Source organism: Heptranchias perlo, chromosome 7, assembly GCF_035084215.1.
Source record: "Heptranchias perlo isolate sHepPer1 chromosome 7, sHepPer1.hap1, whole genome shotgun sequence".
Taxonomy (NCBI): domain Eukaryota; kingdom Metazoa; phylum Chordata; class Chondrichthyes; order Hexanchiformes; family Hexanchidae; genus Heptranchias; species Heptranchias perlo.
The window spans coordinates 25,836,272-25,853,512 of NC_090331.1; the positions used below are offsets into that span (position 1 = coordinate 25,836,272).

At 39.7% G+C, this 17,241-nt stretch overlaps 1 protein-coding gene across 1 annotated transcript in view; it reads right to left on the bottom strand.

Annotated features, from left to right (window-relative positions):
* arhgap15 (Rho GTPase activating protein 15) overlaps positions 1-17,241 on the bottom strand; it is a 576,367-nt gene that overhangs the window by 497,435 nt on the left and 61,691 nt on the right. Inside the window, exon 3 of the mRNA XM_067987193.1 lies at positions 11,631-11,813. Coding sequence (XP_067843294.1) covers positions 11,631-11,813 — 183 coding nt within the window. The remainder of the gene's footprint in view (positions 1-11,630; positions 11,814-17,241) is intronic.

Below are 17,241 nucleotides of genomic sequence, written 5' to 3' on the forward strand. Positions count from 1 at the left end.
TTAACACCATCTTGTGCAGGCTGTACAATTTTGCAGAGAAATCTCATCTCATTATAAAGACTTTCCTTTTCTATCTTTTTGTCCTAGTTGGCACAGAATGTATATTCTCTGAATATATCAAATTACTGAGAATAGATTTCACACTTTGAACATCACCGTGCTTCGGAATGATAATAACCTCAATGTAAAATATATACCAGAATTATATTTTTAGCGCAACAAAATGACAAAGGAATAGGGACACCAATTGTAAAATGACTTTGTGTGATTCTGTATGTTAGTCTGTGAACTCATATTAATCTGAAGTACATGTTTGCGTTCAATAGAATTTCAAATAAAAATACAATTGTCATAAAAAAGCACCAACAATCAGAAAAAGGTTTGATGAATGATGTCCTGTCAAAAATGAAAGATGCTTACCTTGTCATATTTAGCAGCTGGATGCAGAAATGCTCATTAGTTTTAAGAGGGTTAATATATTTAGCTGTTGCATATTGATATCCCAATTATGTCTAATTGTATAAAAGCCATCACTCAAGGTAATAGTGCATAAACATATGAAAGTTATTAAGTATATCCCAACATGTAATAAAGTAGGTGTTAATTGGTAGCCGAGTTCTTCAGGGTATTGAGGTGGATAATCTGGCGAGAGATGGATCACTAGAATTTTTTTGCACATAATTCCATTTGCAGGCACATGCTGTGCAGCTTTCATGCTTGTCAAAACCATCTACAGTCTAATACCTTTTGCCATATGCGTTCCATAAAGGCATAAAAACATCATTAGAAAACAAAGTAAGATTTTATCATACTCTACTCCCAATTAAAAGTTACAAAGAGACATGACTGTAAGAAATCAGTGTGTTATAATATGACAACTGATGCAAATTGCTGTCGGAAGGTGCCTGGTTTTGCCTTTCACTTCTTGATACTCAAGGTCAAATTAAGCGAAGTGGCTAAGAATCCATTGTTAACTTTTCTTTGCTGATACCTCAATGAGATACACCATTGTTATGGATATCAATTTAATTTAAACTAATATTTTGGCTGTTACAACTTCTACAATAAGCAATAAAAACTACTGAATTAGTTTTATTCAACTATGTGAATATAATGGGCCAGATTTTGCTGTAAAAATAACAGCGAGGCTAACAGCACTCATCATTGTTTATGTGCAAATCAGAAAGCAACTTCTAGCGACTGCACGTACGCCATTTAACGTGGAAATCCGGAAGTTGCTCTCTGAGATGCGATGCTCCTCCAAAAGCTGCACGAAAACAGCATCTCACTGTCTGGCCCTGAACGACGTGACGTTCTTGTACTCACGTCGCAGATATGGACTAAACTCGCCAAAAAAAGGTGAAGTGAAGTAATTTCAAATCTAAGTACCATTTTAATGGTGTGGTAAGTCTTAATTACTGTCAAACAACCTCTCTGGCACTGAAAATTAACCTTTACAAGTGTGGAGTCTCATTCCTTCAGATTTTAATTAGTATTGGACTTTAAAAAAAATTTTTTTTTTACTTTTTCTTTCTGTCTCTTTTATCTCTGTCTCTTAACTCAATCTTACTTTCCCTCTCTTTATTTCGCTTTCCGTACCTGATTTGACATTGAATTCACTATTCTAACTTACACTTCCTGGTTCTGACCCTGCACTGTTATTAATGATTCTTCAATCTGATTGGTTAAGGAGATACACAGCTGCTTGCCCTGTTCGCGCAGGTCCCAGACGCCCTGTAGAGGGTGCCGTGCTGAATGGCTGTCCCATTGACAGTAACTTGCCATGCAAAGCCCCATAGAAAGTCTATGGGCAAGTGCAAGTCTAACGAATGGCTAACGCTATTCGTTTGCCACTCACATCAAAATCTGGCCCAATGTTTTTGGATCCCTTATAATTTTTTTAAATTAAAGCCATTCTGGAGGCGGTTGCACTTTGATCAAAATTGTATCCCTAACATGAATCATTGTTATATGAAGTCTCATTTTATAGATACTTGAAATAAAACTCAGATGGATGTTTCTAACCCACGAATCTCATGGGCAAAAAGAAAATTATTTAAAACAAAGCGTGATATAAACACAATTTTCTGTAACAGTGCTAAATCATCAAAATGCTTTACAGTGTCACAGTTGCATGAGAGAAATATGAACTTTGTGGGAAAAACTATGGGTACAGTAACATATTGGATATGTTACTGGACTAGTAATCCAGAGGCCGGGACTAATAACCTGGAGACATGAGTTCAAATCCCGCCACTGCAGTTGGGGAATTTAAATTCAGTTAATTAAAATAAAATCTGGATAAAAAGCTCGTATCAGTAATGGTGACCATGAAGCTACCGGATTGTCGTAAAAACCCATCTGGTTCACTAATGTCCTTTAGGGAAGGAAACCTGCTGCTCTTACCCGGTCTGGCCTATATGTGACTCCAGACCCACAGCAATGTGGGTGATTCTTAACTGCCCTCTGAAATGGCATAGCAAGCCACTCAGTTGTCAAGAAGGCAGCTCACCAACACCTTCTCAAGGGCAATTAGGGATGGGCGATAAATGCTGGCCTTGCCAGTGATGCCCACATCCCATGAACGAATAAAAAAAAATCCATTTTTATCGTTAAAACCAAATATAGTAAAAATCATGAGATTTGGTGCACATGCCTCTTTGATCAGATACTTTCAACAACATGCAGTTATTTATGGAGCAGAACAGTTCTAAATTGAATTCTAGAAGAGGAATGTTCAGTAGAAATCAAAACTTCCTTTGGGATTTGATTTATGCTATTGTGTGGTGAACTTCTGTAAACTGCAGTGATAGAATTGAGTCCAAATTATAAGGATGTTGGATCCCAGAACAATTGGATTTCTATGAAGATCTGGGTTTATTCACTGGTAAATGAAAGTGAGCGCGAGAGTGAAAGACAAAGACAAAAGTTCCAATTTTAACCATCCCCCTGCGCCCGAGGAGAATGGGCCGTGTGAGAGCTTAAAATATGGCACTCACCAGAGCCACGCTGCTCACGCGCCCTGCCCTATTTTAACAGGCGTGTTTTCAGGCAGCATGTGAGGCCCTGCCTGGGGTGAGGGCCTCACTGAGATTCAAAAGTGGGAATCTGATGATGTCATCCAGACCCCGATCACATTTTAACCAGCAGCAGCGAGGTCGGCCTCGATCGGGAAACCCTCGGCAAGGATCAGCAGGCTGAGAAGAGGGACGATAAGGTTAGTTATTTTTATTTTTTAAAGGTTTCCTTAGGGGCCAGGAGGAGCAGGGTCCTCACCTGGTTGTTAACCTTTCTACATGAGTTAGATCCTGTGTGTTGGTATTTACTGCTAGTACTACTGCAACATATCAAGGGATTGAATCTACACTAGTCTCCAACGTGTACAAAATTATGAGGGGCACAGATAGGATGGATACTAAGGAGCTTTTTCCCTTCGTTGAGGGTTCTATAACAAGGGGACATAGATTCAAGGTAAAAGGCGGGAGGTTTAGAGGGGATTTGAGAAAGAACTTTTTCACCCAGAGGGTGGTTGGAGTCTGGAACTCACTGCCTGAAAGGGTTGTGGAGGCAGGAACCCTCACAACATTCAAGAAGCATTTGGATGAGCACTTGAAATGCCATAGCATACAAGGCTACGGACCAAATGCTGGAATATGGGATTAGGGTAGACAGGGCTGATGGCCGGCGCGGACACGATGGGCCGAAGGGCCTCTATCCGTGCTGTCTAACTCTATGACTCTATGACTCTAAACTTTCTGTAACAATCCAAACTCCAATTAAATTTGGATTAGAATCCAAGACACAGGGTGCAGCATTTCTTCCCATCCATGACCTAATCCAATCCCCCACTGGTACTCAATATGCTATAAGCTACCTAACTAATGATGCTTCTCAACCAAAGATGTTGTGCTCCATGACTGAAATGTTCCTCTTCCTACCCAAAATTGCAAAGCTTCTGCATTTATTTCTATTTAAACTCCACATTTGCTATTACTGTTCATCAAAAATGTCAATGAAGGAATGATGTCACTAAGATATCATTAGCAAAATATCATTAACATTCATTGTACAAAAATCACATCAAGCTTTTAAGGCAGTTCTATCCTAAATCTGCATGTGCATCTAATTATCACCAATAATAACTAACCTATCAATTCCAGGTAACATATTTCAGACTCTCGCAATAAAAACTCTTTTCTAATCAACTAAGATAAACTTTTAAAAATATGAAATACATCTGAGGTAACATAGATGACAAATATATTGCAGGTAGACCTGCATCTTAATACAAAAACTAAGTATTACAGAGTTTTAACTGAAGGAGAACAAGGAGTATAGTTAATAATCATATTTTCTCACTATGATAGATCTAATTTACCTAAAAAAAGAGGTATTTACAATAACCTGATAAAGAGGTATTTACAATAACTTTTCCTTAGCTCTGCAAACATTTTCACCTGAAAATGCATCTGGATTTTGCAACCAATTTTCCAGTGTAAAATTGTTCATGTTATGGACCACTTATATCACCATTTTACACAGATACAAATGGTTTTGGTTTCATAGTTGATGCAATATGTGGAGTATAGCTCTCATGGACTGCTGGATACTTTTTGGAAACTTAATTTTTTAACGTGTTCAATGTTAACAGAGAAGCAACTGCCCTATCGCCTCTTTGGTAACATTAAATTTCACCAGCATGTGGACACTGCTAAATGGAGCTCCGCACATGCATGTGTTCCCTGACTAAAGACCAGCACAGAGCCAACACCATCCTTTAGGTCTGTTTCACTTTAAGCAAGGGCCAGTCTCCAGCCAGTACCTGTAGTATTACTGTGCTTATATATACAAAAAACACTTATTATCAATGACTCAGATGACAAGATAGAGATTCACATATCCAAGTTTGCTGATAACACAAAGCATTGTAGGCAGTGTGGATGGAAGCATAAAATTACAGAGAGATATTAATAGATTAAGTGAATGGGCAAAACTGTGGCAAATGGATTTCAATGTAGGCAAGTGTGAGGTCATCCACTTTGGACCTAAAAAGGATAGATCAGAGTACTTTCTAAATGGTGAAAAGCTTGAAACAGAGGAGGTCCAAAGAGACTAAGGGGTCCATGTATGTAGATCATTAAAATGTTATGGACAGGTACAGAAAATAATCAAAAAGACTAATGGAATGCTGACCTTTATATCTAGAGGACTAGAATACAATGGGATAGAAGTTATGCTACAGCTATACAAAGCCCTGGTTAGACCATACCTGGAGTACTGTGTTCAGTTCTGGGCACCACACCTTAGGAAGGATATATTGGCCTTGGTAGGAAAGTGCATCATAGATTTACTAGAATGATACCTGGACTCCAAGGGTTAAATTACGAGGAGAGATTACACAAACTAGGGTTGTATTCCCTGGAATTTAGAAGACTAAGGGCTGATTTGATCGACGTTTTCAAGATAGGGTAGGGTTAGGGTAGATAGAGAGAAACTATTTCAGCTGGTTGGGGAGTCTAGGACTAGAGGACATAGCCTAAACTTTCAGGAGTGAAGTTAGGAAACACTTCTACATGCAGAGGGTGGTAGAAGTTTGGAACTCTCTTCCGCAAACGGCAGTTGATGCGAGCTCAATTGTTAATTTTAAACCTGAGATTGATACATTTTTGTTAGCCAAAGGTATTAAGGGATTTGGGGCTAAGGCAGGTAAATGGAGTTAGTTCATGCCACAGATCAGCCATGATTTCAATGAATGGCAGAAAAGGTTCGAGGGGCTAAATGGCCTACTCCTCTTCCTATGTTCCTATGTGTGAAGTCCACTTTTGTAAAATAACTCACATGTAAATCTAATACACGCCTGGGTTCCAGGCTTGTCTTTCAAATGTAACATGTTATATGCAGAAAATATTGTCCAATTCTTGCTCCTACTTGAGATCATTCTTATATTCGTTTTCGAATTCAATTTCCGTGTGCTCCTGATCTTTCATTTGGATAGCTTATTTTTCAATTTTCTTCACAGTACTCTGGTTGGAATGACAGAAGGTTCAATGATGTGACAATTATTGAAAAGAATTGATGGTGTTTATAAAACTACTAGACTGCTATCTCGCTCATTGTTTCCTTGTGTATGGCTGAGTGGCATTCATACAGATGAGTAAAACATTTAACTTTAATAAAGTTCTTCAAAATTGATCAGTAAGCTTATGCTCTCTTTGCCTCCATGAAATGGGTTTTTTTTGTCTGTAAATCTAATATTCTTTGTAAAGAAAATAGCTCCTTAAAAGCTCATATGGTTTGCCCTCAAAACTGTTTTCATGAGATTGAACTTCATTATAATAGTGAGACTGAAAAGTAATATACTAATTGCTGATTTTATATCGCACTGCACTACATCTGGGGCTCCTCCTACTTTCAAATTTTAAATGGTAGGAATCAATTACAGCAGAGAGAATATTATATTTACATATCTACAACTATGTGTTTCTGTTGAAAACTTCCACTGTTTATGCTGGAACATAAGAACATAAGAACATAAGAAATTGGAGCAGGAGTAGGCCAATCGGCCCCTCGAGCCTGCTCCGCCATTCAATAAGATCATGGCTGATCTGATCCCAACCACAAATCTAAAGAACACAAGAAGTCGGAGCAGGACCCGGCCACATAGCCCCTGGGCCCTCTCCGCCACCCACAGGGCATTGACCGATCCGAACTCAGCTTCATGTCCAATTTCCTGCCCGCTCCCCATAACCCCTAATTCCCTTTACTTCTAGGAAACTGTCTATTTCTGTTTTAAATTTATCTAATGATGTAGCTTCCACAGCTTCCTGGGGCAGCAAATTCCACAGACCTACCACCCTCTGAGTGAAGAAGTTTCTCCTCATCTCAGTTTTGAAAGAGCAGCCCCTTATTCTAAGATTATGCCCCCTAGTTCTAGTTTCACCCATCTTTGGGAACATCCTTACTGCATCCACCCGATCAAGACCCTTCACAATCTTATATGTTTCAATAAGATCGCCTCTCATTCTTCTGAACTCCAATGAGTAGAGTCCCAATCTACTCAACCTCTCCTCATATGTCCGCCCCCTCATCCCCGGGATTAACCGAGTGAACCTTCTTTGTACTGCCTCGAGAGCAAGTATGTCTTTTCTTAAGTATGGAGACCAAAACTGTATGCAGTATTCCAGGTGCGGTCTCACCAATACCTTATATAACTGCAGCAATACCTCCTTGTTTTTATATTCTATCCCCCTAGCAATAAAAGCCAACATTCCGTTGGCTTTCTTGATCACCTGCTGCACCTGCATACCAACTTTTTGATTTTCTTGCACTAGGACCCCCAGATCCCTTTGTACTGCAGTACTTTCCAGTCTCTCGCCATTAAGAAAATAACTTGCTCTCTGATTTTTCCTGCCAAAGTGCATAACCTCACATTTTCCAATATTATATTGCATCTGCCAAATCTCCGCCCACTCACCCAGCCTGTCTATATCCCCTTGCAGGTTTTTTATGTCCTCCTCACTCTCTACTTTCCCTCCCATCTTTGTATCATCTGCAAATTTTGATATGTTGCACTCGGTCCCCTCCTCCAAATCGTTAATATAGATTGTAAAGAGTTGGGGACCCAGCACCGACCCCTGTGGAACACCACTGGTTACTGGTTGCCAGTCCGAAAATGAACCATTTATCCCAACTCTCTGCTTCCTGTTCGATAACCAATCCTCCACCCATGCCAGAATATTACCCCCAATCCCGTGATTTTTTATCTTAAGTAATAATCTTTTATGTGGCACCTTGTCGAATGCCTTCTGGAAGTCTAAATACACTATGTCCACTGGTTCCCCTTTATCCACCCTATACGTTATATCCTCGAAGAACTCAAGCAAATTTGTCAGACATGACTTCCCCTTCATAAAGCCATGCTGACTTTGTCCTATTAAATTATGCTTATCTAAATGTTCCGTTACTGTCTCCTTAATAATAGACTCCAAAATTTTACCCACCACAGATGTTAAGCTAACTGGCCTATAATTTCCAGCCTTCTGCCTACTACCCTTTTTAAATAACGGTGTTACATTAGCAGTTTTCCAATCTGCCGGGACCTCTCCTGAGTCCAGGGAATTTTGGAAAACTATCACCAAAGCATCCACAATCCCTACTGCCACTTCCCTCAAGACCCTAGGATGGAAGCCATCAGGTCCAGGGGATTTATCCGCCTTGAGTCCCATTATTTTACTGAGTACCATCTCCTGAGTGATTTTAATCGTATTTAGCTCCTCCCCCCCGAGAGTCCCCTGTTTGTCCAGTGTTGGGATATTCTTAGTGTCCTCTACTGTAAAGACTGAAACAAAATATTTGTTCAGCATTTTTGCCATCTCCATGTTTCCCACCATTAATGTCCCGGTCTCATCCTCTAAGGGACCTATGTTTGCCTTAGCCACCCTTTTTCTTTTTATATAACTATAGAAACTCTTGCTATCTGTTTTTATATTTTTTGCTAATTTCTTTTCATAATCTAACTTCCCTTTCTTAATCAATCCTTTAGTTACTTTAGTTACTTTTTGCTGGAATGACCTGATTGTAGATAGATTACCCGTTTTAGGCAAGCAGCTGACTGGCAGGATGTAAATGAGGCCCGGCTGTTAAAATCGGTCAAGCCTCCCACTGCCACTCATGGGCAGGCCACTCGTTCGCCCAACTGGCTTCCTACCTGGGAGTTTAAAATTCCCATTTCAATGTCTAGCTGTGTTTACCCAGGTGATCCAATATATCCAAGCATGATAGCAGAAAAATCTGCTTCTATATATTTAATATTTCACAGCTTGGCAGGATTATGACAAGTTTAAATGTATACTTTATATTCTGGTAGGTTTGTTTGCAGCTGGTGAAATGGCATTCCCCAGCTTAGGTGCAATCACCACTTCTGAAAGGGATGAGTAATATCTGCTGAGAAATTGTTCAACAAATATTATAGGTTGCAATTAATGGTACTGGTCATTCACCAGGCGAAAAGTAATGCATGCTTTGTATCAGACTGTCTTTGCTTAACAAGTGCTAACCTTACATTAGGTAATTTCTGTGTCTTTGCATTGTAGTTTTGAAGGTGGTTTATGATGAAACATACCTTTAGCTATTCATTTGTGTCACTTAGGATTTTAAGACAGAGAGTGGGTATAAGCATTGCCTCATATCTAGGCTCTTGAGAGAATTTCTAGGCAGTTGACTTTGCATCATGCGTATAGATCTAAACTAAGACTGTTACCTCTAAAATCTAGGAGAATTTTGAGATGTTTTATTGGGTTGGAATAGGGAAGGTAAGTTTCATTAAAACTTTGTAACGTGATTCAAAATGGTTATGTACACTGATTTACGGTTACTGACTGCTTATGTAAATGAGTATTTGTGAATATGCTGGCTAGGTAGGTTAGCCTGTGTCAAAAGTATCTGGTATAACAGCTATTAATCATGTTCTGAAGTGATGTGCGCACGTAGCAGAAATCCTACAGGTAAATCCAGAGACAATAAATAGGTTTTTGTCCAGGGCATGATAGCAGAGATTACTTTGCTGCAAGATTTCAATTCAGTTTTTAACAGGCATGGTCTTTCTTATGGGAGGTGGCTGTTCCATTGGGCCCACATTGTAATGCTTACAATATCAAATGATTGATACTACCTCTAGAAAATCAGAAGTGGAGTTAAAGGAATAATGAGTTTTATCATATTTAAGATTTTATTATCACATACAACTGTGATATGTGATGCAGACAGATAGTCTGGTTGTGTATGAGTGCAGAATCCAGTTGTGTTCTATAACTTTGAAAGTAATTTTTCAATGTGGTTTTATGCTCAGAGTGGAGGTCCCTTTATTGCATATTTCTCTCCCCGTTAATGAATTGGAACAGAGAAATATCAACGATATTTTTGTTAAGAGTATAATAAATTCTACATCCTAGATTAGCCAGCCAGGGCCATCTGAAAGCACAAAAAACAACTTGCTACAGTTAAGCTTCTATAAACAGAAAATGTTTGAAATCTATTAGCAGAAAAGACAGGTGAAGTTTCAATGTGCCCCTTTAAAAGAACTCAGTTCTAAGGTTTTATTTTGAGAGTATTATCTCTCATGAGGCAACTTAAAAATAAAAATAACCTATTGAAGATAGCCAAATCAGTATGCTCTCACTCTAGGTAACACAGCTCTCCTCTGCCTGCCACTGGGTCCAGGACACAGACAGATGTGACTGTGAGTCAGGTTTGTCTTGTGAACGTAGAATGCATGGCTAGTTGGGATTATTGTAGGTAGATATTGCAGAAGAGTTCCATTCACAAATTAACGTGATAAAACTGGGGTTAGATTCCTGATGAAAGGAACTGGACCCTATAAAGTTGTATTGATGTCCCTACAACTTTTATTTTTCATAGAGAAATAGTTTCAATCCTTTCGATTGAAATTTTTGTAACCCTTCCAGCAGAAAGTATTTTTGGACTTGAAAGTCACAGATATGTTAGGCTCCAAGATTCTGGAAAGTACACAAAATAATGTGTCAAATGTAAAAACTTTCTTGGGGAACATGCCCCAGGCCACCCTGGAAAATTAACCACATACCTTCGGATCTCACATCCCCCCTCAGTAATTCCTAAATTCACCCACTGCTACAAACTGCACTTTTGTGTACTTTAAGGTTTTCCCCCTGCAATAAAAGTGATTGAATTCGGGTATGCCTGCATTTAAGTTATGACAATCCCATGTCCCACAACACTTCCAGTATCTTTGTCATCAAATGTCCCAAGATGTATATTCAGAGCCATTTTTGAGCAGTAAGATTTTTTCGGGCTCTTTTCGCTTTTTTAAGCTGCTTGTTGGCTTTTGCTAGTTTTCTAGGTCGGTACGAAGTGCAGAAACCAATTGTAAACAACAGTTCCTGGGTGAATGTAATGTGGTCAAATATATTGACAGCAGCCAGTTTTAACCCTTCAGGGCTCTACATCTCTGAAAATAATCAGAACATATTTATTATGCATAACATCCAATAACTTATGTGGCAGGCATTTTCTAAAGAACCTTTAATGCATAAGTTATTCACTTGTTTACGAAAAAGAATGCAAACTTCAAGATAAATTCCAAATTTCAGTAGGAATATGCATATCATATGAACAACAAAACTTGCTGCTTCCCAAACTTGCAGGTTATCAGGTGTTGCCAGGCAACATCACAGTCTTGGCCCCCACAACACTTGCATGCAACCTGGGAGAGCCAAGTAATGGGGTATCAGGAGAAATCCCCACTATCCACTGAACAGTCATTCTTGTCTTGAATGCTTTCTCTAGTATTTTTTTTAATATATAAATTCCAAGTTTCAGTAAGAGTGTGTAATAAAATGGCTCTCAAGCATTGTTATAGTTCAAAGTGTTGTTCCTTACCTTCAGTTAATAAATTAAGTGCGTAGTATTTAGAACTCCGTACTGCCATTGATTTCAGCTTTGAATTTATTATTGCCATTTATTTGAATATAATTCAGAGACTTTCTTTAAAATACATTTCATCTGCACTTTATAAAAACAAATATCCAAAGTAACTGTCCAGCAACTACTGGCTTCACAACAGAACAAAATATGGCAGTACTGTATCTACTCACCGGTAATTTGAGTGGGCTGGCATCAGTCAGGACCATTGACTTTGTCTGGCTGAGACGGTCACAGTTAGCAGCTCCACTCTTCAGTCTCCGCTGCACAACAGCAGGACTGAACTGGGATGAGGGAGGATGTTCAGTGGTGGATGTTGGCTGGGCATTTGCTTTTGGTTGATCTGAAGATCCATCCTATAGAAAAAAATAAGGAACTAATGTTTAGAAACTTAAATGAATTCACCTTGAGCATTAATTATCTGAATATCTGTAATGAATCAGTGCACTTAATGCTAATTCATACTTTGCAGTCATAGTTACTGGCAGGTAATAATTTGAAAATTATATCAATATCCTTTTTTGCATTCGATTTGATCAATATGTCAGAATTGAGATATCACAGCGAACTTGATAACTGCACAGTAGGGTGAACATTTTTATTTCTTTCAGAATTCCTGTTCATAGTCTACTTCAGGTCAAAAGATGATGGGGCAGATTTTCCTGTTCCTGCGCCTGGAGTTATTGGTTTGCGTAGGTGCAGAGAATAAAGGAAATTCAAGCAGAGAGGAGCACAAGCCATTAAGTGTGCCCACCCTATTTTGTGTCCATTAATTTAAATGGTTGGAAATTCAGGCAGGCTCCCTTATAGGCGTGTGCTCCTCCCCATCCAATTTTCTTGTATTCACTGCGCTCAAGCAATCCAATAACCCCAGATGCAGGAACAGGAAAATCTGATACAATATATTTTCAAACTAGAATCTGATGCCAAAACAAAATTGAAAATGGTTAGTTAGTTATTACCAATACTTCTGATAATAAGTGAAACTAATGTACAGCGCAAATTTTCCTGCCTGTGCCCTAAGTGCATTGCTCCTGCACACTCCAGGACAACAGGGATTTCCTGGTGTGGGTAATTCATATGGCCAGGGGCATCTCAAGTGCAAGCCGAGCCCCTGGCAGGACCTAGTGTTGGCAGAAGGGGTGGAAAAATGAGACCCGGCTGCAAACTTGTCAAGCTTTGGGACATTGGGGCCTTGGCTCAGTTGTAGTTTGTTCGCCACTAAGTCAGAAGGTTATGTGTTCAAACCCCACTCCAGAGGCTTGAGCACATAATCGAGGATGACAAGCCGGTGCAGTATTGAGAGAATCTACACTGTCAGAGGTGCCGTTTTTTGGATAAGATATTAAACCGGGACCATATCTGCCCTCTCAGATGGATGTAAAAGATCCCATAACACTATTAATAGAACAGCAGAGGAATTCTCCAAGTGTTCTGACTAACATTTATCCCTCAATCACCATCAATAAAACAAATTATCCAACCATTTATCGCACTGCAGCTTGTGGGACCTTTCTGTCAGCAAATTGGCTGCCGCATTTCCCTTTTTCACAACACTTCAGAGTATTTCATTGGGTGTGAAGCACTTTGGGACCTCCTGAGGTTGTACATAAGGCTAAAGCGAACTCAAATTAATTGTTGGCTTTTAAATGGGGTAATGGTTCTTAGGTCCTATAATGGAATGGTGTTACAAAATAACACAAAAAGCTTCAGTTATTTAGGAGTTATTGTCAATTAAGAAATACACTACAGTTGCGTACAATTTATCATTTACAAAGAGTAATGTACATACAAAAATTCTGAAGAGGTTATATGATAGAAACAGATAAGAAACATCTGAGTACATTAACCTTGGGATGAAAATCAGAAACTAAATTAGTTTATTTGAAGGGTATATAAGGGGATAATAAATCTAAAATGAATTGGTTTACACTTGTGTTTTATAAATAATTAATTAATGGGACCGGGTGGCAGAGAGGTAAGGACACTGTACTTTCACGTCTAGGATTTGGATCAAATTCCATCTAGTTTATTCCTTTCTCTGATCGTTTTAATAGTCGTAAATGAAATTAATTTGGGACAGATTCAGATTGAGTCTAATTTTTTATTTTATCAAATAGGTCACAAAAAGAGCAAGGTGATTTCAGCAATGCTTTCCTGAGGTGGGGAGGTATGGCGTGCCATAAGTGCTATTTTCTTCTGTGTGTAAAGTTTATGAAAAATTATTTTATTTTAAACTGTCATTGTAAGCCAATTGGCAGCAAGTTAAACATCTGTAATTCATATTAAGTGGTAATCAAAGACGCAGAGTGGCCATGGTAAAATATTTTGAGAGACACTTAGGTTATGTGCCATTACATTACAGATACTGGCTTGTGCATGGGTACCTATTACATATGAACACAAGATCAGGAGTACGCCATTCAGCCCCTCGAACCTATTCTGCCATTCTATTAGATTATGGCTGATCTGTACCTCCAGTCCATTTACCCACCTTTGCTCCATTACCCTAGATACCCCTACCTAACAAAAATCTATTGGCGTCAGTCTTGAAAATTTCAATTGACAGCATCCACAGCTTCTTGGGGAGCGAGTTCCAGATTTTGACCCAGAGCAGGCAGACCAAAATTATATTATAGAATTCACACCACTTTCTGACCAAGAAAAACAGGGCTCGGGCAATGCTTGCTGGTTAAATTTTGATATTAACAAAGAGCTGACAACAGACATTAATAATGAAGTTTAAAAGGTAACATTTTAAACCTTGCTTCACTTGTATTTCTATTGCATGCCGTTAGACTATAATGTTAGATTTGGGCAACTTCACATCCAAGTTACACTACAGTTTGCATCACTGCAAAGCAGAAACTACTTTGCTTTCATACAAAATTTGAGTATAGCTTGCAAGCATGTTTAAAAATAAATAATATAGCATTTATATAGCACATTATCACATCTCAAAGCACAGCAATTGTTGCCATGTAGGCATAAGTCAAGGATATCACTGAGCGGCTGCAGAAAATTCTGGAGGGGAAGAGTGAACAACCAGAGGTCATGGTCCTTATCAGTACCAACGACATAGGTAGGAAGAGGGATGAGGTTCTGTAGGCAGAGTTTAAGGAAAGAGATTAACAAGCAGGACTGCAAAAGGTAGTAATCTCCAGATTACTCCCGGTGCCACGCGCCAGCGCGTATAGAAATAGAAGGATAGAGCAGATGAATGCATGGCTGGAGAGATGGTGCAGGAGGGAGGGCTTCAGATTCCTGGGGCATTGGGACCAGTTCTGGGGGAGGTGGGACCTGTACAGGACGGATGGGTTGCACCTCAACAGAGCTGGGACCAATGTCCTCGTGGGGAGGTTTGCTAGTGCTCTGGGGAGGGGGGGGGTTTAAACTAATTTGGCAGGAGGATGGGTACCAGGATGTAGCATTGGAAAGGGGAAACAATGGGCACAAAGGATCAAGAGAGCAGGATAGCCCAAGAGTAAAAAGTAGTAAGGTATTAGGTGGGGTCAGACCAAGAGAGAGTACAAGAAAGTCTAAGACGGGTTTGCAATGCATGTGTGTGAACGCACAAAATGTGGTAAACAAGATTGGTGAGCTGCAGGCGCAAATAGCCACATGGGAATACGATTTTGTGGCGATAACGGAGACCTGGCTCAAAAAAGGGCAGGATTGGGTACTAAATATTCCTGGATACAAGGTGTTCAGGAAAGCTAGGGAAGGAAAGAAAGAAAGGAGGGGGTGGGATGGCAGTGTTGATTAAGGAGAATATTGCAGTGCTGGAGAGAGAGGATGTCCTGGAAGGGTCAAGGACAGAATCTATTTGGTTAGAGTTAAAGAACAATAGAGGTGCCATTACACGACTGAGAATTCTATAGGCCACCAACTAGTGGGAAGGATGTAGAGGAGCAAATTTGCAGGGAAATTACAGAGAGGTGCAAAAGCCATAGAGTAGTGATATCGGGGGATTTCAACTATCCGAATATAGACTGGGATAACAATAATATAAGGGCCAAAGAAGGGGAGGAGTTTTTGAAATGTGTTCAGGATAACTTTCTCAACCAGTATGTTTCTGGCCCAACGAGGAAGGACACATTGCTGGACTTGGTTCTAAGGAATGAGACGGGTCAAGTGGAGCAAGTGTCAGTGGGAGAGCATTTAGGGAGCAGCGATCATAGTGTCATAAGATTTAGAATAGCTATGGAAAAGGACTCTGACCACTCTAAAGTAAAAATACTCAATTGGAGGAGGGCCAATTTCGGTGGGATGAGAACAGATCTGGCTTGGGTAAATTGGAATCAAAGATTGGCAGGCAAAACTATAATTGAACAGTGGGAGACCTTTAAAGAGATGATTCGGATACAGACAAGGTACATTCCAACAAGAGAGAAAGGTAGGGCAACTAAAGCCAGAGCTCCTTGGATGACAAAGGAGAAAGAGAATAAGATGAAGTGGAAAAAAGTGCCGTATGATAGATGTCAGGTTGATAACACAAGTGAGAACCAGATAGAATATAGAAAGTTCAGAGGGGAAGTGAAAAAGGAAATAAAAGGGGCTAAGAGAGAGTATGAGAATAGACTAGCAGCCAACATATAAAAAGGAATCCAAAAGTCTTCTACAGACATGTTAACATTAAACAGGTTGTAAGAGGAGGGTGGAGCCGATTAGGGACCATAAAGGAGATCTACTCATGGAGGCAGTGGGCATGGCTGAGGTACTAAATGAGTACTTTGCATCGGTCTTTACCAAGGAAGAAGATGCTGCCAGAGTCTCGGTAAAGGAAGATATAGTTGAGATACTGGATGGGCTAAAAATTGAGAATGAAGAGGTACTAGAAAGGCAAGCTGTACTTAAAATAGATAAGTCACCTGGTCCGGATGGGATGCACCCTAGGATGCTGAGGGAAGTAAAGGGGGGAAGTTGCGGCGATACTGGCCATAATCTTCCAAACATCCTTAGATATGGGAGTGGTGCCAGAGGACTGGAGAATTGCAAATGTTACACTCTTGTTCAAAAAAGTGTGTAAAGATAAACCCAGCAACTATAGGCCAGTCAGTTTAACCTCTGTGGTGAGGAAACTTTTGGAAACAATAATCCGGGAGAGAATTAACAGTCACTTGGATGAGGGTGGATTGATTAGGGAAAGCCAGCACAGATTTGTTAAAGGAAAATCGTGCTTAACCAACTTGATAGAGTTTTTTGATGAGATAACAGAGAGGATAGATGAGGGCAATGCAGTTGGTGTGGTGTATATAGATTTTCAAAAAGCGTTTGATAAAGTGCTACACGGTAGGCTTTCTATTAAGATTGCGGCCCACTGAATAAAGGGGGCAGTAGCAACATTGATACAGAATTGGCTAAATGAAAGGAAACAGAAAGTAGTGGTGAATGGTTGTTTTTTGGATTGGAGGGAGGTGTGCAGCGGTGTTCCTCAGTGGGGTCAGTCCTGGGACCACTGCTTTTCTTGATATATATTAATGACTTGGACTTGGGAGTACAAGGCACAATTTCAAAATATGCAAATGACACAAAACTTGGAAGGGTAGTGAACAGTGAGGAGGATAGTGATAGACTTCAAGAGGATATAGACACTCTGGTGATACGGGCGAACAAGTGGCAGATGAAGTTTAACACGGAAAAATGCGAGGTGATGCATTTCAGTAGGAAGAACGAGGAGAGGCAATATAAACTAAAGGGCACAATTCTAATAGGGGTAGAGGAATAGAGGGATCTGGGGATATATGTGCACAAATCATTGAAGGTGGCAGGGCAGGTTGAGAA